Source organism: Anopheles maculipalpis, chromosome 2RL (assembly GCF_943734695.1).
Source record: "Anopheles maculipalpis chromosome 2RL, idAnoMacuDA_375_x, whole genome shotgun sequence".
In the NCBI taxonomy this organism is placed as follows: domain Eukaryota; kingdom Metazoa; phylum Arthropoda; class Insecta; order Diptera; family Culicidae; genus Anopheles; species Anopheles maculipalpis.
Window position 1 is genome coordinate 77,330,592 of NC_064871.1, and position 23,666 is coordinate 77,354,257.

Here is a 23,666-nt window from a genome sequence, read left to right on the forward strand (position 1 = left end):
ACGGACATTTGTCTGGGTTTTCGTTGTTATACTTTAGCACATTTATTCTCGGCAGAATAATTAGAGATAAGAGTACGGCGGGCTTTCCGCTGCGGCGGGTTTCCATTGTCCGACCGCTCCATCGTCATCATTTGCTAATCTTCAAACAATGGGAGGCGAATTGTGCTTTTTAAATTGTTTTATAATTAGAATATTTACACACTGGTAGTGGTGACGTTTGAACTTTCGCTTCTTTGAAGCCGTTAAGAATAAGATATAAATTATGTTTTTTTTAAATAAATAATATGAACCTCCAAATCAAATAAGCTAGCTTTGCTGCTACTTCACAAGCAGGGCAATCACCTGAAAATGAATCGCTTGTTTGCATCATCGAACGATTGTTTTCCGAAACAAAAAAAAAAAAAAATGCTTAGAGAAAAAGGGATAACGCTTCGGTCAGCAAAAAACTTTAACATGTTAGCTTCAACATTCCGAATACCGAATTCAATCATAAACTTCACTTTGCGAAACATTGCACGACGTAAAGTGACATCAGACATATCAAACATAGGTTGGGGCAGATCGGAAATCCTTCTCGGAAGGCCAACCGTGCTAGCTTCACATTCATTCACGTCGGCTTGAGCTACGCTGAAATCCAATGCGTTTTTGAGCTGGGCAAGAAATGAAAAATAGAACGAGCTTTCACCATGTAATTGCCTTTGGCGATGATTTGCCGTTTAAGGATTGGTTGCGTTGAGAAATGAAATGGTGATGAAGTAGGTGAAGGTTGCTGTCTCATGGTTGGTGTGCTTTATTTAGAGGCTGTGAGTGTGATTTTTTTTTTTGTAAGAGGAAAATGTTGTAAGACTCTACAAGAAAAAATAAATTTTGTGCCGGAAAATAGAACTTCTTTCAAGTCACAAGTCAAACAAGAACGACAAATTGTATTATCAGTAGACGTAATTGCATCGAAATGCTTGCAAAGATTCCTCTAAGGAAGATATGTTTCCCGGAAGCAAAGCTACTAATTACACAAGAGTTGACCCATTCCTTCTGCAGAATCGGTGACATTTCCGCAGAATTTATCGAACGTATCTGAGATGCTGTTCGAATACGGAATGAAGCCGCTGTCGGCTGCATAAATAAGCAGCTGCGTAACAGAAATTGGAAGATCTGAAATCTCGTGCGCCGGTTTTGACCATAACAGATAACAGGAGACCTAATTGCAGTACATTGCATGATAAGGGAGATTTGTAAGATGAGACATGAGAAAGCTTAGAAAACTTATGGCACATCCTATGTAAAGAAACATTACAATCCCACGTAGAGGAACAGTTAATGGGACAATGAAGAAGAAAATAGAAGAGAAATCAGTAAAAAGGTTTAAAAAACATATTTTATCTTTACTGAATTTAAAAACGTGATGCGGATTGCATACCTTTTGGCGTCACTTTCAATAAATTATTTTAAACATTAATAAATATTTAATAGTAAATTGAATACTTATTTAAAACATCCTGGAAAGTGTTCTTAAACTGTACCAACAATGCTCTGCCAACTTCCAAATGTAAACTCAATTTCGAAAACTTGCAAACTGATGAACTGATGCCGAATGTGGTCGTCGACGGTGAAGCTAGCGCAGTAATCATCCAACTGTAAAGCACAGCTTTCCAAAAACACTTATCAATCATATTCCATTTTGAAAATGGACAACTCTTATAAACACACATACATACACACACACGAATACTTATGAACACGAGGAATAAACTATCACGCGCCGGGTGTCGTAAATCAAACCTTGCTCATTTCGCACGCTTGGCGTGGCCGAACCACGGAACGACCGGGAGGCAATCGGAAACCGACGGTCGGCAGCTTCCGGTCGCAGGTCGGCGCTGCCTTGGTAGGCCACAAATCTTGGTCAGCGTCACCACCAGCAACTCCATCCGCATCGCAGCCAGCATCCGTCGACGGCATCTCGTGGGTCGTCGCTAGCCTTGGGATAACACACCGCGGTCGGTTTCCGGCGCCCGCTAGATGGTGCTTTCGCTGTTACGACAAACAGACCATTTCCTTTTCGTGCACTGCGCCCTCCGACTTGGAGTTGCCGTTCGGTATCATCACGATCGTCGTCTCCTGGATGTTTCTGTTGGTGGAGTGGAAAATGAATATGGGATTGTTTTTGTTAAACGATTTGACACAAGGTGCGACAAAAGAGTCACTGGGGCTTATGAAATACTATCGATTTGCTATCTGAAGCAGTGGAAGTTAGTTTGCAATTTGATTGACTGGCAAACTAATTGTAAATTCCCACAAATTGGGATGAGATCCTTGTGGTGTGGTGAGAGAAAAAAGCTATGAAGTACTGAAACCAAACAGGGAAAGTACGAACTATGTGGAAGAACCACAGTGCAGAAGAGTGTCAATCATGTAGCAAACCACTTTCTTAGAGCAATCAGTGGTGTGGTAACATGAAACATATAGTGGAAAGGTGCATGTATAATGATGGTGTGTATCTATGGGGCATTAAATAAGTTCCCAACGTTTTTAAGAAGAGGACGCCTTTATAGGCAGCGATACCAGAACTCATGTTTGCTATGTAGAGAGCATTAAAGAAAATACGACCAGAAGGTAAAAATAGACAGGGAACAGTCCAATCCGCAATACGGTTCTTTACTGTGAAAGTTTCCGCTAAAGTGAGCTCTAAATGTAGCTTGATTTGGCACTGAACGATACCGAGATACTGAGAAAAAAAATTAAGTAATTTTTCACAATAATACCCCCCAATTTAATATACTCGGACACCCAATAATCTTCAGCTTTTCAACAACATTCCAGTAAGATATGCGTTACTATGACTCTGCCTACTAAATCAAACAATTCACTCAGCTAGATACCGTGCGATTATCACTGTACAGCGCCCTCTTACAGTAAAAAATCGATTAAAGCAATGTTGTGGGCGAACTAACGAATCACCAACGATCGTGCACTTTATTACCAGATCATTTATTCATTGTTTTGTCGAAGCAATTCGCGGTAAGCAATTATGGGCAATTTGTGTCGATTATATCGACCAACCTCGGGAAAACCCGTCATCGTTTCAAGCGTCGTTAAATATCGATTTAACCAATCGGTTGCTTCAACCGTGATCGTTCAACCCACCAAAAACCCAAAAGAAGGATAGAGAGAAAGAGAGAGAGAGAGAGAGAGACAGAAATAAAACCAGAACAGTTTCTTCCTTCCGCTTCATTTCCATGCCATTTTTCTGCTTATTGCGTTGCATCGGCAGCGTCTCATACACTAGCAAGCGATTTGCTTCTTGTATCGGTGAAGGAAACCACTATTATTCCTTCCCGTTTTATTTCCCATCATCATGAAAATGTGCGTTCTTTTCGGTGTGAATTCGGTTTCCCTGTTTTGTTTTTGCGGGCACCAAAATGTGACAGCAAATGAACGAATTAAGCAAGGATTAACGTTCGTCATTTGCTGAATTTAATCAAGCAAAAAGATTAGCCGCCTTAAGAACCCACCAAACGGGGTACGCACGCTTGGATGGAGGTTCTGTTTGGGGCGAAGCTGCAGAAAGCAAATGTGGGTATATTAATTTTCGTACCATTAGACTGGTAAGCAGAGCGCGTTAAAGCTGGATGGATTAGTGTTGCGGATAGCACTTATGCTTTATGGGATTGACACCACATTTGGGAGCAGGAAGAAAATGTGAGATTAATCTTAACATACGGCTGATGGGAGTTTTAATACTGGTTAATACACTTTAAGCATCCTGGTGCCGTGACCAGGATACGTGACAAGGAAATTAGCTTTAAAGTTAGGAATAAAATGTGAACAAATTTATGTGACGCCTTCTATTACATTGAAAATGAAAATTTAAGTACAAAAATTATAGTTTAAAAACAATCGACATGGGAAATGCAGCTCCATGTAAAAGGTTTTATTGCTTTGTCAATTACAAAACGTACAAAAAAGCCTTGCCACCTTCACACCGAGTGCAGGAAGTTTATTAAAAAGTTGCTCGGTTTTTATTTCTCCACGGAGAAAATGACATTTTCCCACAAATTTCATTTTACATCTCCACCTCGGTGCACCCGCTCGACTGCACTGGCCCGGCCAGCCATCGAGAAACACCTTATCAAAGTTTGCCCAACGTATCCAATTCCGCCATTGTTGAGCAGAAGGTCAAACACCGAACATCGAGTTACACCGGCATAGGCAGTGTGGGGGGGTGACGCTAGGATGTTTGCGGCAGAATATTTATCCTCGTAATCCACCTGTGGCAAAGAGTAATCCTCGATAAGATGGAGGTTTAGCTCCCCATTTGATGGGAAGCTTGACAGCTTATCAAGTCCGGGCAGAACCCGCACCCCCGGTCACCCGGCAAGGTACAGTACGTGCGCAGGAAACTAGTTTGGTACGCGTTGGCCCGTTCGTCCCCAGCGTTCGGGCGTTCGCTTCGAGAGTGGCGTAACTTTAATTGAAGGAATTTCCCACTATGGTGTTGTAGGTCCTGCATAAGATTTCTCTTTTAGCGCAACCGGACCGTGACACTGTGTGTGTGTGTGAGGCACAGATGACGTGCTTTTTTCGCCCGACTAGCATCGATGTTGGTTTAACGTTTAACGTTGCTTTAGAAATTATTGAATTAACACACGCACACACAAAGACACACCTTGCTTAAGCCGCGCGAGTGAAACGGAAGTTGTGATAATGGATGGATAAATAATTTCATCACTGAACAAACATTTGCTTCAGTTTTTGAGAGAGAGGATAAACATTTTTATGATGTTTTAAGTGTTCGGTTGTGAATATCCAGCCGCCTGATCGAAGCTTTGTTTTTCATTATCAAAAAGTTGTAATAGATTCGTTGATGTTTCAAGAATAAATTAGGAGTTTGGCACGAACTGCTCTAATGGCAGGAATCGATGACTTACTGTAATTAATTGTGCCATAAAATTAGTCAAACTCTTGAAAACGCAATTAACACTACACAGTAACATGCATTGAAACTTAGAAAATTCATTATAATACACACGGATCATACGTATCCCGGATAAACGGAATCTGACTGTTGGTAAGAAACTGGTTTACATCATGCAGTCCAAATACTAAGTAATTGAGAAAATACTTTACATGTTTATAATATGAAACCCACACTTAACCTCTTTTATCTTCATCATCAGAATGCTCCAGATATCGCTTGTTAGATAATAATATATCTTTATCTTCATCTGTTTGGAAAAAGTCACCAGACACGTCATCCTTGACGGACAAGTGTTCAGCCTCTTTCACATGCTTTTGTTCGCTTTCAACAAACTGGATGAACAAAACGATGAAAAAACTATGAAACTGGTGTGGATATAATTATCAACCCATAATGTAATTGCTACCCGGCTACATCACTGTGCCATATGAGTCTGAGTTCTGCCGGACTAGGTGTAGGCAATTTCGTTCCGAGAAATGAAATCTTCAGCTGAGTGTCAAGCTGAGTATACCTGTTTGTTGTTACGTGACAACGCTGTAGGTAACGGATGATGCGCTGGACCTGTGTGTGCGTTTTTCCAGCACACAGCCAAACCTCAACTGACAGCTGACAGCTTACACCACTCACGCTGTTTACGGATAAATGGAAAGGAAAATAACACCTGGTTTATGCAGGACGCAGGACTTTTTTCTGGGGCAAAAAAAAAAAAACAAATCATTGCAGTACACAAGATCCTTTTTTAAAGCGGTCGGAATACTTGGAACACGGAACGGTTCGTAATTGGTAGGCATTTAATTAAGGAACACCTAACACATAGCTTCAAAGCACAGGCATCGTTGTAAAACGGTGTAAGGAAACACATGTAGATGCTATGGAGCTGTATATTTGCCTTGATTTTTTTTTTCTTTGCATCACCCGACCCCTGAAAGCTATCATGGAACGTCCACTACTAGAGTCACATGTTAGTCAGTTTTACCTTTGCGAGTAGAATGAGCTTGTATCATTCTAATGCATCTGCCCTATACATCTGGCCTATACCTGAATCGAACGAGAAAACATCAAAGCGCTCGATATTCCTGAGAGCGATTTATTGGGAGCGTCAAGGGTTTGAAATTTTCGGACGTGTTTCTACCCAAAAAATCAGTAGAGTATAGACGAGTTGATTTACACAACTACTATAAGAAACAAATCCAATAACTAAGGCACGTTCAAATGATGAATTTATAGGATTCATAAAAAAAACGCCGAGTTTGTGGCATGACCAGGACCAGGACTAAGCTCAGACCGTATTACCCGTACGGCTCGGTGCGTTTAAAAAAGATTTGTATTGTAATTATACTTCATTAGGCACTTGCAAAAATTAATAATAGTTATAAGCGTCTCTTTTATCCTGGTCACGGCACCAAAAACGTGCTTCACGCTTCATGCAAACAAACAATGGCCGCAAACATTTAAAAAGCGCAAAAAACGAAAAGTCTGTGAAACCTTCATAATGAACGTCTGACGGTGTCAATTTTGTACCAATCTCGTTTAATTGTTCTGCCACCTGGCGGTGGGTGTAGGTGGCGAAAAATTGACAATGTAAGAGTGCGGACGTAAACATCCATCCGAAACCATTCGGAAACCTTTGAACGAGGTGCTTACGCTGTTACGGGTGCACAATTAGCTGCCATATTGTAGACTCCCTTCCATCCATCCCCGATGAAAGGTAGTACAACAGTATGCTCTTTTTGTTCGGTATAGAATGAGCTATAAATTAAACAAATTAGCTTACGACGTCAGCAAAAAACAAAAAAAAACCAAGCGTAGCGTAGCTATTTCATCAAGCACACCCATCGTGCCTTATACCTTGCTGATAGGGATTGCTGACGATGGCAGGATTGCAAATAAACGTCAATATTGAGTAGCAAAAAAAGGGAAAATAACAACAACAAAAAGTGAGGCAAAAGTAAAGTAAAACAAAGGGCACATGATAAGACGAGAAGAAAAAGCACTCCGGGATGAGACGGTTGATGACACACAAAGAAACCCGAATGGGCGCAGTAGCTTACATCACCTACAACGGCTAAAAGAAACGTGACAAATATACTTGGAATTTCAATACGAGGCTGGATATTTGTTTCCAGTTTAAATAGAACGCTCGAGTCACATTGGACGCTCGAGTCAGGCAGAGCAAAAACAGCCGACTGAAGTGTGCCTGTTGGCAACGTTGCACTGAAAGAATTTTTTTCCATCCGAAAAATGCTTAAATAAGAATGGTTTCACCATCGAGGCAGTCGAGGCAGTAAACGATACGTCCTATTTTTGGGGCGCCCATCAATAAGCCACAAAAGAACCGATACATGGTCGATCTTGATCGACATCGACAGATTGGAGTTTTTTTTTCGGGGTGGAGAGAGAGAGAGAGAGTGCGAAGGTGTGTGTAACAGCTGATAAAAGTTTTTGCGAAACTTTTACCCGTCAGAAAGGGGATGTCCATGCCTCGACAGGGGAAATCGATAGCAATGTACAAAAGGGATATTACAGAGCTGCGCTTCTCCCGCATCCCGCCTAGGCGATATCGGATCCATTTGTGCCTAATGTCAGGCCAGTGTCAAGATTACGTCAGCGGAATATCAACATTAATCATCATTCATTTCGGTGTACAGCAATTTGCACAATTTGCCATTGCATGGTTTATTGATAAAAGGTCTTTAATAAGCAATTTTTGCGCCGTGCACTGGGACGAGCGTCAAGGCACAAATTTACCGTGCCGTTGTAGTGATTTCTTCGTCGATATAGACGTCGAAACTAACACGGAAAGTTTCATAACATCCAGCGGCCAGCAAGCGCCAAGAAGAGCTCTGCTGATGACTGTAATAACGATTGTTGGCTCTTCTTTCATCAGTTTCTTCATTTGTACAAATTGTCACGTTTCCAGCAGAAATCGGCTCCGATGACCTTCGTCCTTGGTTGGTTGGTTGGCTCGTATCACACGAACCAACAATCGCTAAAGGCCACCAAAGATGACAATGGCAGAGCTGTGTCTAGCCGTCGGCAAACTGGCCTCAGCTTCCTACCGAGATTTTCCTTCCATGTAGTTGCGACCACGCCAGCGTGTAATGAATTATACCCATCCGGTTTGGTGGCAATGTTTTTGCTTCTCTCCTACCAAAAACCGGAACAAGTATATCATTCCCTCACCAAGGGGGGTGGGCAACTTTTCTCATCAACATCCTGGAGCGGACGCATGAAACGGTGTAATACACACGCAGGAACGTACGTAAATTGACAGATACCATTAGAGATTAGTGTTACCGAGACATTCCATCCGTTCCTTCCGCGTTTGTTGTCCTCCCGTGTGAATGTGCGAACCCGAACCCGACAAGTAAATTAATGGTGGCGATGGTTTACCGCCAGATTTTCCACTCGCCTTCCAATATCTTCATTACGGCTTGCTCTTTCTTGTTCTATGCATAGAAAAAATATGCCCAAGAAAAATGATGCTTCATTCTCATCTGATTGTTTGAGCCCTCAGTCCCAGCACGATGGGACACATATGTACCTTGTGGAAAGTGTTCAACCGATTCCAACCATTTTGGAGATGATTGTCCGATGGATTTGGATTACCAATAGTGGCCACCAACAGCATCCATCAAGCACTGTCGGAAGCTCATTCCGAGGCCGATACGGCCGTACCCAATTCATCATCGTTTCTTAGAAATGGCCTATGATGTATGTTTGTCCAAATAAAAAAATATACGAAAGCATCCTTATCCCTCCCGGAAATTACTGCGCCGTATGGTGAGAGTGGGGAAAAAGCTCGGTATAAAGCTTCATGGAGGCGCATGGTGTTTCTGGCTGGGTTGACATGTGATGCATTCCTACAGTTGATTACAAGGAGCAAAGGTTTTTCTGTTTCATTTATACCAAGCTAGCTGTCATTAATAATTCATTGCTCAACGTGAAATTAAGTGCAAGGATGGTTCGCAGAAAATGAATAAAATAATTTGAAAGTATGCAACCCGCAACGCAAAAACTGCGTACTACTAAAAGCGGTTGGAATATTTTTCTGTGCCTAATTGATGATTGAATTTTATTCTGCTTAAAGGGGGCCCACTCTTTGACCTTTTTCACCGCACATTGGTCACCGTAAGGTACGAAAACAAACCGAAGAACCACGTACGTCATAACAAAACTTGACAGCTCAGTTAGCAATACGCTAGCAATGTAACCGTCAAAACGCCCTGGAGGCACCAAAACCATTTCGATCGAGAATCGAGCTTTCTCGGGAGCGCTTTTTTGCTTCGTTTACTGCTTATTACTTTGCGGTTTAACAAACCGGGCCAAGGGGTGGGTTTTTGGCTTGTACAGCGCACGTGTGCCGGGTGATGGAAAATTATGCGTCTTTTATTATCCCACAAAAACCCATCTCTTCATTCAGGGAATGTGTGGGTTTGGGAAGAAAACAAAATTTGAGATTCAGAGTGTGATTAAATGATGCAAATTAAAAAAAAAAAACACAACGAAATAAACCACAAGGTTCAACCCAAAGAAAGCACAATCCATACAAAGAAAAGATTTTTTTTCTCGTTTTCCGAGGATCACCCCAAAAGGATCGTACAAATGAAACAAGCTGGCGAGGATTTGTTTCCTTTTTTTGCGCGTGTGTAAACATTCGAAGCGCACAGTACTGTAGTCACTAAAAATCCCACATTCCATTGATTTCATCCTTTTCATTGTGGCCGGTGTCCCGTGTGTCCACCAACATCACACCAGTCGGCATAGCATTAGGGCACGAATGTCTAATGCGTGACGTCCATCATGGCTGAACCCTTTCACTGAACTCATCAACCCGTTAAAGGTTCCTTACGGCTAATCCCCCCGTTTGCCCTTGCTTACATTCGTAGCGATTGCATCCGCTTGCTGGTGTACCGGCGGGACATGGTGCTGGTGAGGGATGTATCTCTCGGTGCCATATTGTCTCCGTGCCTTCGCCGACTGCTGGAGCTTCCATCACACAGCAGATAGCTAAAGAAGAAAGAGAAAGAGAAAAATCTATAGTCCTCAAAACAAACACGAAGCCTTACGATTGTAAAGGGTGCTTCCCTAGCGTCAAACCCGGGAGTGATGGATTTTTACTGAAATGAATGACCATTGCCTACATCTAGGCTGATGCTGTATGGATTGAATACTTAGAAGAGGCAAAAAACGAAGACGTGTTTCACCCTCATTAAATCAACAAGGGTATGGACAATGGGTATGACGTATCGTCTGCATGAACTCTGTCAGATATTTTCGAAACCATGAAGTTTACAGGAATGTAAGAGGAGATATCACTCTTACGCATCAGTGGTACCATCTGGTGCAGATCTACATTATGGCCATGCATTTTTTTTTGTTGCCTCCCCCATTTCCCGATTTTCTTTTCACTAGCGTTAGAGTATAATACGTACCGATTGAAATGCTTCCGGAAGGCACCGCTAACACAGTACAGAGCCACTGGATTGGCACAGCTGTTTGCGAACGAAAGACAAAAGCCCACTATTCGCAGTACGTGCCAGAATCCGTTGTAATCTTCGTTGAAGTTTGGGCTGTAAAAAAGAAAGAAAGAAAAGTAACAAAAAATGGAGAGTTGACATGGAGTTAAAACGGATATTTCGCTAGTCGTTCCACATATGCCCATTTACAATTCCGGAGATTTCGTTTAAGGTTCATTATTAAGAGCAGCCATTTCTTCTAGGAATTTTCTTAGGGGGCTGTTCAAAGGCAATCAAATGTAACCAAAAAGAAATCTGGGAATGGAACAGAAGATTTTCAGTGAAATTAAATTCCATCATTTCGTCCATATTTGCTAGAAAAAATTAGGCTCAAGACCACTAAACATCTTTCGCGTAGAAAAGAATGCTCATATTGGGAGGGGTGGTGGATTAAAAATGAGTCGGTCTTGTGGTAGAACCTTTTCCGTAAAACGACATTCAAAATGTGGGTTGAAAGGGTTTTTTGGTTGTTGCTTAATGTTGCTATTCCCCGTTTTCTGAACAGGCAATTATATTGATAATCTTTAGAAAGAGTTCGCAAGAGGATGCAAAATCTTGGATCAAGGGTTAATAAGAAATTGGGCTTGATTTTATAACAATCTTTAAGAGTCTTCCCTCTTGAGTCGGACACGTCTTGTGGGTAAGAAAAAACAAAACAAAAATTGGAGGGTCAAATTTAAGAGAAGGATTCAATAGCAAGTGCTATATAATAAAATTTACTTTGAGCAATTTTATGACAGTTATTTTTGTTGTATTAGATCGTTTGAAAAATCGTTAAAATCATTTCAAATTCTTTATTTTTTATCCTTGTGCTCCTTTAAAAAGCGCCCAAATGTATGCAACTCAAATGCAAAAATGTTAAAAAAAATTAAAATATGTAGGAAAAAGCTAGTGAAAATAAAAAAATGCTTTTAAAATAAATAAAATAAAGCTCTCCCTCCTTTACTTTATCGCAACACAACCATTAAAACGGAGCTTTACATTGCTCATTAACCAGAACAACAAATTTAATAATGGAACATGATAAATTGCCTTCACTTGGTTTGAAAAATGAGAGTCAAATTTGAGCCTCTCCTCCTAGCTACGCTTTACAGACCCGAAAAATGGTTCCCTAATTAAGGAAAGCAGGTGGAAATATAGCAGTGAAACTCTTGGCACTTTTCAAATGAATAAAATAATAAGATTAAATGAAAAGAGCATCATGGCATCGCGAATAATGTTGACGTGAGCAAGCGCACTTACGCATGTTTAACAAATTGGAAGACATTTTTTTTTTCACCACCACAAACAGCTTCACCAGCATCCAGACTTATCATACACTTGCGTACAGTGACGACAACGCATTAAAAATATTTTTCATTTTCTCTCCCACCGCTGCATCCTAAATGGCATCCCATCAGGCGAGGGAAAGGGAATGATTAAGAAAATCTCGCTGTTGAAAGCTACAACCACAGATGGTCGCACTTAACGGTTCGCAGGGAGCAGAATGATTGTGCGGGTTTTGGTTGATCCTTGAAATGAAATGCTCTTTTTCCGAGCAAGGAAATGATTGCGCAAATCACGATCGTAAGCGTTGGCACGCATTTCTTCTCGGAGGAAGCATGGCAGAACGCATTTGGATTTTAAAAAATGAATAAGCATTTCTGTTTTGCCATTTTCAACCACGTGGCCCGCTTAGGCATACAATGAAAGATAGACGCAGTTTAATGCATTATTTTAAGTATATCAGCATCATATCACTTGTCCACGTCGCCTTAAACTATGCAAAAAGCAGGTAAATACAAATTTGTTAATCCTATTAGCCACTTAAATCCATAAAATTACTATCAAAAATTTAAAGAAATGATAATCCATTAGAAGTTATTGTTGAAAATTGACAATGCCCACTGACGTAATTTGATTGAAAATAAATTGGCCGAATAAAAAGGATTTTTAATAGAAATTTGAAACTGTTCTACCTAAGACTGGGGAAAGTTAATAACTTATAGAAAACATTGCTAAAAAAACAATATAAAGTGATTGTAAAACAATCATCAAACTACAAACTATTGTACAGAAACTCAAACTATTGTACAGAAAATCACACAAAATTTTAAACTATGGTCGTTTTATTTCTTTCCCAAATCTCTATCCCAAAGCATGATTCTCAGCTGCCAGGCATCGTTAATGCAATGGCATCACATTGTTACTTCCCTGACCATGAAACTAATCTTTGGAAACAAAAAAACAAAAACCCCACTCTCCAAACAACTCATCTTGATGATTTGGAAAAGTTACGCACAGCAGAACCTGAAATTGTTAGACCTCGGTTTTCACATACTACACTCGAAAAGCCATTCGTTCACTTTGCCCAGTACTGGTTTGGAGTTTGCTTGCCAACCGAAACATCATTAAAGTAAACAAAAGCACTAACAGTGATTCATGTTCCGCTGAAGCCGGCAGAAACAAGAGCAGGCACCATTTTTCAAATTCCAAACCACTCGCAACGTACGACATGGCAGTTTGTGATGTGTTTTGTCGGTGGTGCTTCCTTCTGCTGACGCTGTACCATCTTCCTGGTCTCTTGCATGCACCACTCAGTAAATGAGCTATGCAATTAGAGGCGGGCGATAGTTTTTGCCAACTATTTGCAAGTTGAATCCCAACGAATAAGGCGAAGGGTGTGGAAGTTGGTTGGTTGGCGAAATTTTAATGCAAAATAATTGTAAACTGGATAAAAGAATCTCTGACCCTTTCGCTTAATGATGCTCAGAAATATACTTAGAGAGCATAGTACATTGTTCGAGCGAGAGTTTTTGATATTAAAGAAAACTTCTACAACTATCATTCATCGAACACGATAAAAACATTGGAACGCATGTTACTTAAGAGTTTAATCATAATAATTGCATACATTTAGGCGTTTTAAAATAACAAAAAGTACTTCTGATACTTACTTGTAATAGAACCAAAGCATAAATAGATGTGACGGCAGGAAGCAGATACCGAATATGACCACAAATGCTAGCACGGTGACGGCCACTTTCCGGCGGGCTTTGATCTGTGGCCGAACGGAACGGTAATGTTGACGGTCCGTGCGTGCGTGCGGGCGTGAGTGTAGAAAAGTTTCGCGTAATGTTGAACGTTCGGTGGCCGGCGTTCGAGTTCCACGTCAGCAGGTTTTTATATGTAGGCGGAACAGCATAGGAAGAAAATGACAAAGTTGACAAGATAGGAAAACAGGGAAAGCAGAGAAAAAGATGTGTAAGTATGTTTCGTCGTAATGTGGGACGTTTCAGTCAAGCACGTGAGCACACACTTTCATGTGTTTTGATTTACTGCTTGGTTGCATTCTATGAAAAGTTTATTTCCAACTGTTCAGTGCCATAGTGCCATGCGACTTGACATGTTGTACTGTGAAAGGTTAAATAAAAGTGTAACACAGTACATGTTACCGAAATGGATTGTCTTGTAGTAGCTGCTGCTGTCGCGCCTAAAGGTATGCAATACCAGGAATCGAAATATCTTTTTCTGCTTTTATTTCTGCTTCTGGCCGGCTCATTCACGTCAACAGTTAAACCGATTATAATCGCACATTTTATAGCACATTTTTATCGTTTTTTACTGTGTTTCTAGATGAACATTCAGCGTAAGCTCATGTTGCTGAGCCGTACGTTATTGTGCTACGTACACCGAGACACTTGAAGCATCCATTTCCATTGCTACCAGCCGGTACTTGTAACGCATTTTATCCACTCCTTATCCAGAACATACACGCCACGGTGAACAGCGTTCGCGTTCACCATTCCACTCCCGAGCCTGTTGGACTGGGTGCAATAAGAAAGCAACAACACCTATAAAAGCACAGTGAAAACAGTTATCGCTTTTAATGTTTCGCTTGAGAGCAAAAATGAAATGCACTGGGTCAATATACTCCGAGTGTTTGTGGCGGAGGAAGCACTTGACAACAGCCGGCAGCCGGAAAAAAATTATGCTCCTCTTACTTCAAAACGACAGTAAACGAAAATCGATTTAAATCGATTTCTGTTGTGTTACTTTGTGTGCTACCAGACAAGGGTTTTGAGTTAATTTTTGAAAACATTTTTGTAACCTTACTAAAATGAAAGCTTAGAGAAAGAGCCTAAAGAAAGTAATGTTTACATCTCATTACTTTGCGACCACAAGATTAAATAAATGGTTCGTGGAGAACTTTTTTCCCCAGCTTTACTGATCCGGCTAACTGCAAACCTCAGAGATTAAATGCACCACAGCGAAGAGTTCTATTAGCAGAAGGTAAAGTTCATCGCTGAGACAGTGGGAAAGTTCCGCAAAGTGTACAGTCATATTTCTAGCTTCCCCGGTAAGGGGGTTGCACGTGCCGCGACAGGCCGGCTCGGTGCCGTAACACAAAAAGCCAGCTTTGCATAATCATAGCAATCTGCGTTGACTTTGAACGAGCGCTGTTACTCTTAGTTACTTCGCTGAACTTGATCAAGTTAGCGGCTCCTTAAGGGAAAGAAAGGACCACCCAGTGCCGGTGCATTAATAGTGGCACGGGGAGAGAAATAAAATTTTGCACCATATTTTCACCGCAGGGAGCCACTACCGGCAGTCAGGCTAATAAATCAAAAGTTGAGATTTAATTTCCTTCAACTTGGATCATGAAAAGCCAGTAGACGATTGACAGCTATCGACACAAAAAGCACGGTAAATTAAATTTTCCAATAATTACGTCCTGCATTTTTGATTCACCCTTTTTGCTGGCTTGTTTTCCTTCCATTTCACAACGTTTTTTTCCCTGCGTCAATGCGGTATGCGAAGGAAACGTGGCGTTTGCTATCTCCCGTTACACCGGCTGGATACTGTCGTCGATGGGCTTACCTGTCGTACGGTGCCTTGCATCTCGCCCGGCACATGCTTGGCACTGTGGATGAGATGACGCGCTATCAGTGCGTAGAAGATGCCAATTATGAACAGCGGCACCGCGTAGTAGATGAGAAATTTACCCAACACCATCCCTCGGGCGTACTCGGGGCCCCACTCGTCCGGGAACGGATAGCAGAAGTAAAACGACACGTCCTTGTTGACGATGACAGTCTGTGAAGAGGGTGTTTGTTGCGAAGCAAAGAGAGCGTGAATGTGACAGTATGCAGTAGAGTGACAATAGCGCATAGGACGGTGATTGCCTTTGGCAAACCATTTTTCTCGACTAGCATGTGAGAAGCGAGCGGAGAAAACGCTTCATGTTTATCGAGCACAATGTTGAACAAACTGTAACGGAGCTAAAATGCTTTGGTGTGGGGATTTTTTCCTAGTAAATCAAGGCGAGACGATATCCTGCGTAGAATGCCTGTAAGTGTCAATATTTTTGGTGAAAATATAGCATCATAAATTTAATAGAAGGGTGTCTTAACTCAAAACATAGATTCAGAATTTCAAAAACAATTATCATAGAATAAAGTTTTCAAACTTTAAGTTCATTCAAAAGCTTAGATCAACGTTTATCTTTAATACACTATAATTTAATCAAATGGTAATCGAATTCTTTAAAAATTTTTGAGAATAATTCTGCGGATGTAGCTACGAGTAAACTACGCCTTCCTGTTCTTGATTTAACGAGCTTCCTGGTTAAGCCGGCCATATAATAGCTTACTAAGCTTTCCGTGGTTTGAGCAATTTGTAGTAGCTGGATAGTCAGTCCTCACTAGAGGGGAACGGCCCGGATGGGGTTTTAATGCCGATCCTGCCGTGTGGAGACCGACGCTGCTATCGCCTCTACCACCGGACCGGAGTAAACAAGGTCAAAGAATCCAAAATTAGCTGACTAAGTCCTCTCAAGATAAGGCTATAGTACGCAACGAATAAGAGGAAATTGTTGTTTGAGAGTTGAACATCGGGCGACAGTAGCGCCATTTTTCAAACGGAAAGATCGAGGAACAATTCTCATTCGGGCCGACCCCCCGTAGTGAGGATTGGACTATCCAACTACGTGGTATCGGTAAGCCAAGTAAGTCATTCGATGGCCGCTGTGACCTGGTAGGTCGTTAAGCCAAGAAGACAAAGAAGTAGAGTTGAACATCAAATCATTCAAAAAGTATTTCCTAAAATCACGTTTCTTCAGTAAATATCTTTAAAAGATCTTAATGGACGTATTTTGTGCTCCACGTTGAATAATTTTGGACGCATTGTCTGCTAAAATATTTATATGACCTAAGCTAATTATTGTATATGCGTTCAAAAATACAGCTAAAATTAGCTGCCACTAAAATCAAAGCATATTGTACATTCAATCTTCGCTTCAACCAGCTTCAGCCAAGCTTTAGTAAATATTTTTTTCGAATGAAGTAACAACAGTTTGTTCAACATTATATAAAATATAGTTCATGTGTTATTTTCGCTCTCGTACCTTGATGTGTGATCCAATGATTGCTGGCACGGCAAACGCGATGGCCAGAAGCCAGATCAGGACCGCCGTCGCGATGGTCATCCGTGTGGCTCGCCGTCCACCACCTAGAAAAGGATCTACTGCAATGAGTGTGTGTGCGTGTGCGGAACAGTGAGGGTACGACAAGGAGCGTGTGTAACGAGTGGAAAAAGGTAATGAAATGATTTCCTCCAACATTTGGTGCGCAGTGGATGCAATAAAACGAGCTCTACGAGATAGTTATCTACTTCTAAATCAAAACAAAATCAAAGGTTTCATTTCCCGTTTTTTTTTGTTTTTGTTTAACTGACATTGAAGATTAAACAGAAAACTTTACCAAACAAACATGAACAGAAATCATCTCGTGGGAACGTGCGAGGCGTAAACGTAGAAACTTTGAAAACGAATCTTACCGTGTGCGTGAAACTTTCGCAGCGGATCAACGATGGCAAAAAACCGATCACCGGACAGTGCCACGAGCGTAAACACGGACACCCCGATCGACACGTCCTTGATGAACTCGGACGACGTGCAGAGCAGGCTGCCCCAGGGCCACGAATCGAGCGTATAGATGATGGACGTAAACGGTACGGTCGTTACGATCAGCAACAGGTCGGCCAGTGCCAGCGACAGGATGTAGCTGCAAATAGAGAGAAAAAAAAACCGGAACAAGAATGGAAGATGAAAATAAAAACGCAAAGAAACGTCCGAGAAAAAACGGGAAACATCAAGACGAGAGCATGGTTGTTAATTAATTTAATACAAACATCACACCGGAATGTGTTGTGTGCGACGAATGTGGCTTGCACCCGGCAGAAAGAGGGAGCAACAAGCAAATACTCAGCCTTCAGTATTACGTGACACGGATACTGTTACAATTACAACCACATCCTGTAGTGCTGCAGTCGCGTCCGGTTTGGTGTGGAATAAAACGGTCGTGGTGAGGTCACCGGACACGTTTTCACTTCGCTTGAGCAAAGGGCTGATAATTGATGAAATTACGAGCTTGCGTAATTTCCTCCGGAAAATGGCTTTTGCTGGTTAGGTGTAGGAGTCAATGGAGGGGAGCTTTTTATTTGCCATTGGATGGAAAGCTGCATTTTCTTGCAATGCATTACCATTAGATCAGTATGTCTCGTCCTGGGTTTAGTACAGTGTTGTATGCAAAATGTTTCCTCAGAAATTTCATGTTTTATTTGTACCCTTAGTTATTTGTCAGTAAAACAAGTTTAGTTCTAATGCTTTTCTTTGGAACTCTCTTTTTTGTGGCAATAGTGGTTTGGTGTCAGCTTACAAATTAGTTTTGTTAAATTGCGTTATTTTATTTATTTTATAGGTAGTTCTGAAGTGTTTGTCGGTTTTTTCATATACTTTTGCATTGTCAGAAAGCTTTTTTTTGCGTTATTCCATTTAAATTTGGATTCATCACTAGGCTATTTTCAAGTTAAAAGTGCCAAAAAAAAGAGTTCCTCGTTCGATTAAAGGCTCGGTTATTTTTTTTACCCGAAGAAATTTTCTACCTAATCTTCTTTTTCTTGTTGGCTCAACGATCTCCAAGATCGAGTTGGTCTAATCTAGTGGCTTATTGGACTTGCCAATACCATGTAGTTGGATAGTCAGTTTTCACTACTTCTGTTTAATACGAGGGCTGACAATAAAGTAAGGTCTCCAACGCTGCAACTTCGCCGGATCACGCGCTAGGCGAAATCTGGCAACACCGCCGTGTTCCTTGGTTCCCCCACTACCACTTTGCTGCTGGGTGAGGCTTCCCCGACCGCTCAGTCTTGGCTGAGCAGCCGTCAACGATGGAGGTACTCCTCGCGTCAGCGTCCAAGTGCGAATTGCGTTCTGTAATACGTTTTTTGAGTGCGAAAAAGGTGACACCTATTGAAATCCATCGTCAACTAGTTGAAGTTTACGGGGAAAAGTGTATGGATATAAAAAACGTGCGTAAGTGGAGCCGCGAGTTCAATTCCGGGCGCACTAATGTTCACGACGAGGAGAGAAGTGGCCGACCGTCGGTCTTGGATGCGATTGTTCAAGCTGTGGAGGCAGAAATGCTCAAAAACCGCCGTGCGACAATTAGGGACTTTAGGGAAGAGAAGCTTGGAGGAGTGTGTAGCAGCCAAACAATCCGTCATATCGACGGGTGCCGAAACAGCTCAGAAAGAGGTCAACACCTGGCTGCGCGAGGCGGACGGGGAGTGGTATTCTGCCGGCATAGACAAGTTTATCGTGCGGTTGCGCAAGGTGTTGAAAAAAAATGGCGATTATGTAGAAAAGTAGCCAAGACTTTGGCCTTTCCAACGGTGTATCGCTTTTTGTAAATAAATGTCATTTTCTATGAAAAAAAAAAAATCGGAGACCTTACTTTATTGTCAGCCCTCGTATTAACCTATAGATAGTTTTGTGTAAAAATATGCAAAATTGATAGATACAATATGAAAAACTAATTGTTTTTGTTCACTTACTAGAACGTCTGTATTGTACATTTCATCACGTTTTTGATCTACTTTAAACGCAAATCATTCATTTTAGAAACACTGTATTTAGATGATTTCTAAATTAGTTTCTTATCAGTAAAATAAACTGTTGTTCAAATAAAATATCCAAAAAACTGCCAAAAAACTACGTGAGAAAGTCGAGATTATAATGCTATATGAATAGTTTGAAACAAATCAGTAAATAACAGAAGATAGTATAAAATCAAACACCGGAAAACCGTTGATTTTAAAAAAAATTTCCATTTTGTTTTCATTATTATACTGTCATTAAATAAACTACTATTTCCCATTGATATATAGATTTTACCATTCCCCTCTAAATTAGATTTTTTATATGTTTTATCTCAACAATTTCAACTCCTATTTGTTTTTCGCTGTAGTTAAATATTGTCATTTTTTTCTTTTCATATTTTAATCGTCTTCGTACTAGTTGCGAGTACTTTGGTGTTTAAGTTTCAAATTATTTGTTCGTTCGAACGCTTTTATATTGTATTGGTTGAATTGTTTCTCGTTTATCGTTTGGGATATATTGTTTTATTTATGTATTTTTGAGTGACTTATTTTCTTTTTTATGTTTGTTTGTCCTTTTTTGTATTTAGCTTCACACTTTTGCTATTTTGTTTAGCTTCAAACTTTTCCTATTTGTCCTGTAGTAGAGTAAACGTTACATCATTCCATCGTCACGGCAAACAAGTTGTTTTTCTGACCGTCGCAACATAAATAACACCACTACCATCAATGCACGTCCACCAACCAGATCACGCAACGAATAAAAGTGGTTAGTTGTAAATGGAGGCCAACTTGGTGGTTTTTGCTCGCCACAGTGCCAGTAGCTTCGACGCTTCACGCTCATTAGCTAGTGTGTAGTGGGTGTGTTCACGATCCTAACTGGATAAATGTTGTGCCGCGGTTTTTCCCATTCCTGTTTTGTTTTGTTCTTGTAATGTAATCTTATCACCTACTGCAGGCTACTAAAAACACGCTTGAGCTCTAGCTCGATTCCACCCGGCTCTGAGTACGCAGAGGATTGCAGCCCAATAAAAAAATGGGGCAGCATTCAAAGAAAGCGCAGCGAGCAGGTGAGTGTAGGGCGGCAGAGGAGATACCGTAAATTGCATTTATCGTGCTTGTTTATTCGAAACGGTACCATTAACCGGAAAACCAGAGCCCGGAGAGTTGCCACCGCTAGCTGGGAAAGCCACATGACACATTAATTCCGATTGTGGCTACCGCACAACACGGTACCGTTGGCTTTTGTCGCGCTTGTTTGTCGCTCCGTTGGTACTGTAATGCGCACTAATCCTTGGTTTGCATTGAGGACATTTAACATTGAATTGAAAGCAAACGTACGTGTCTTGTAAGAGCGATTTCTTTACCTTGTGGACGGTGTATTTTTAGTGCAAAATATTTCAACCATTTCCAACAGCAGAAAATGCTCTCCAAGAATCCTCCTGTGATCCTATTAAAACTTCACATTTCAAAAAGGCAATGAGCTAGCCGTAATGTTTGCGTTTTATTATCGCTTTATTATGGAGCAACCGTAGCAACCTCCCGCCCGGAAGTAATCTTTGGTCCGGCCATCATACGACCATCGATCTTACACAACGTCAACGGACATTCCTTACGCTTTAATGTGCGTCTGTGCGATGCTGTGCCTTAATTCTCGAAATATGTCGTAGGAAATGGTTGATTTATGGGTGCTTCGGGTGAAAGCTACGTTATTTTTCCAACAACGACGACTTTTCACGACGACAGTTTCCAACATTTGATCTGCCGTGTCGTGATACGGACCGACCCAGGAAAGGAAAACACATCGTGGAAGCAGCAACTTCTCGGAAGTAAAATGACGCCCAAACAAAAAACAAAAAAAAAGTTCATATTTATAGGCTTCATTGACCTGTCAGAAAGTTTAACATGACTTTTCCTTCCAGATAATCAAGGAACAGAACACTGTAATTGCATCGCTGTGGAAATGTTTCCGATCGGCAGTGGTATTGGTTGTAACATTTTTTTCCGCCCTCTTTTCCGTCGCTTCCGTTTCTTAGAACGTTTCAAGTTTCCTTGTAGTGTAAGTGCCTTGTGAGATGAACAAAGGTTAAAGATCGCTATCGTTCCTTTTAATCGGTGTGTGTGTTTGATTGGCTATCATGATCAGTCAGGTTGAAAATTGTGAGCAAATCGTTTTATTGTTCAATTCGTGTTACATGACGGGATATTTGCATACATTTAGGCTCTGTACTGTATTCTTACAATTTAATGTATAAATTGCGCTCTAATGAGCTTTCAGCAATTGTAATCGTTCTACTAAACGAAATTTCCCCTTTGCAATCGATGCACTCCGTACAACAGGCTGCAGTAATGAACTCTCTTGAAGCTTTTTGACATAACACTTAAAATACACATTTTAAGCAAAAGTGTCTGATAATTAAGCATGAACACGCTTCCATCCCATTCCGTGTTCGGAGCTCCAACGTTACACTCATTCCCATCGACAGCACTTAGCACCGAGAGTGTTCTCCAATGACTTCGACCTAATGAACCCTTAACGGGTGTGTTTCTCTTCCGATCCCGTGAGCACATGTCTGCAGTCTGCAAACACACAACAAGGAGGAAGTTTTTGGAAACTATCCAACAATTGCTTCTCAGACGATGGCAGAAGCTTCGAATTAAATGTGACACGAGAGTTGAAGTCCATGGCCCTTGCTGACAACAGGAGGGGAGAACTTTTATGGCACATAAAAAGTATGCTCTCGTCTGCTGAGGTTTGCAATCGTTTAAAGGAAATGTTCTATTTTAAAGATTTAATGACAAGAAGGTGGGTTTGTTGACTATGAAAACATGACTACTGTTTGATAGTTGTAAAGGCAAGTAAAGTCATTTTGAAGGCGTAGAAAAAGTCAATTCAATCTAGCTTCATCTGTTGAAGTACACACTCGAAGGCTCTTAATTATATTTATTTTGTTCTTCAGACGCCTTGTATGATATACGTAGAAAACGAAGCGTTATAATTAGCTTTTACGTCCTTATTTACAGCTCCAATCTCCAAAATAAACCTCTCCAAAGATTGGGTCACGATACGCGGTTCCCAAAATTGCCGAAATTTCGAATTTATGTCACTCACGTCAGTCAATCTTCAGGCATCGTGTCAAGCGTGCTTTCTAAGTATTTGCTCCGAAGTAACAGCCAGATGGAAAATCCGTTCTTCCCTCCGTTCCGACCGGACGCACCGGTACGGTAATTACAATTAAACGGTACTCACGTGTTGGGAACGTTGCGCATCGCCCGATGCCTCAGGAAGACGATAATAAGCGTCCCATTGCCGAGCACCCCGACGATAAAGATGGCGGCGAACAGGATCGGTACGATGTACGTTTCTGGCCGTAGCTCGTACGGTGTGTAGGGCGTTTCGGTGGCAACGGTCGTCGCGTTCCAGAGACTGCCCATCGGTCCACCGGCTGACGTGTTGAGAAGTGCCTCGAACAGCTCGAACTCGCTCACTGGTACCTGCTGACGTCGTGGTACCGGTGGTACCGATGTGTATACATCTTCCTCGTACACCACACTCCCGTACACTTCCGAGTCGTCCGTGTCCAGGGCGGTGGTATCGTTCGCCGTGGTAAAAGTTCCGTGTTCCAGCATCGACAACATTGCGTGCGCTAGCATCCTGTTCGGTTGATTGTGTGACAACGCTTCACACGGTAGACGACATCGAAACACACACGCCTCTTGCCTTCTTGCTGGGCTCTCTGTGATGATCTTTGGTTCCTTGGCTCACTGAAATTGCGATACAAGAACGAAATATACTATAAGTGACAAACATTTCATTACGGTTGTCGTTGCGTGAGACAAAAGCGACGGGAACACCGAAATTCAATAAGGACACAGCTTCTGCTCGACATACACATTCGCTTTGCAGCACGATTGATGTTTAAAGCTAATGAAATTCCATCAAACATGCTGCACCAACCAAAGCACACATATTTTACGCGTGTAGCAGCGCTGTAGCTCAATAGTGCTTCAAAAACAGATTCGATCACACGTTGTCATCGTGTCGTCGGTCGATACATCACCAGCATTACAATCGATGAACCGAATCAAACATAAAATGTTGACATCCATTATCGTCTTCCCGGATATCCGTGTGAAAAGGGGTCGAGACATAAATCTAGGTATGCCTCATGGTTGATACGTTTATTGTTGATTGATTAAAGCTATCAAACAAATTTGATTCAGGATAACTAGGATAACCAAACGCCCTGGTTTTG

The 23,666-nt window shown here is 41.4% G+C and overlaps 3 protein-coding genes across 3 annotated transcripts in view; 2 read left to right on the plus strand and 1 right to left on the minus strand.

The window, feature by feature from the left end:
• The window catches only part of LOC126568615 (uncharacterized), a 383,782-nt gene that overhangs the window by 126,628 nt on the left and 233,488 nt on the right, over positions 1-23,666 (plus strand). The gene's annotated exons all lie outside the window — the stretch shown is intronic.
• Positions 1-23,666, plus strand: part of LOC126567514 (UPF0598 protein CG30010) — a 134,701-nt gene that overhangs the window by 53,905 nt on the left and 57,130 nt on the right. The gene's annotated exons all lie outside the window — the stretch shown is intronic.
• LOC126568191 (neuropeptide CCHamide-1 receptor-like) lies at positions 1,701-23,064 on the minus strand. The gene is made up of 8 exons (XM_050224631.1): positions 22,661-23,064; positions 17,311-17,537; positions 16,880-16,983; positions 15,355-15,570; positions 13,431-13,534; positions 10,411-10,548; positions 9,857-9,985; positions 1,701-2,125 (listed from the first exon to the last, which is right to left on the minus strand). Exons 1-8 carry the CDS (start codon positions 23,062-23,064, stop codon positions 2,032-2,034), a joined length of 1,416 nt encoding a protein of 471 aa, XP_050080588.1. The 3' UTR covers positions 1,701-2,031.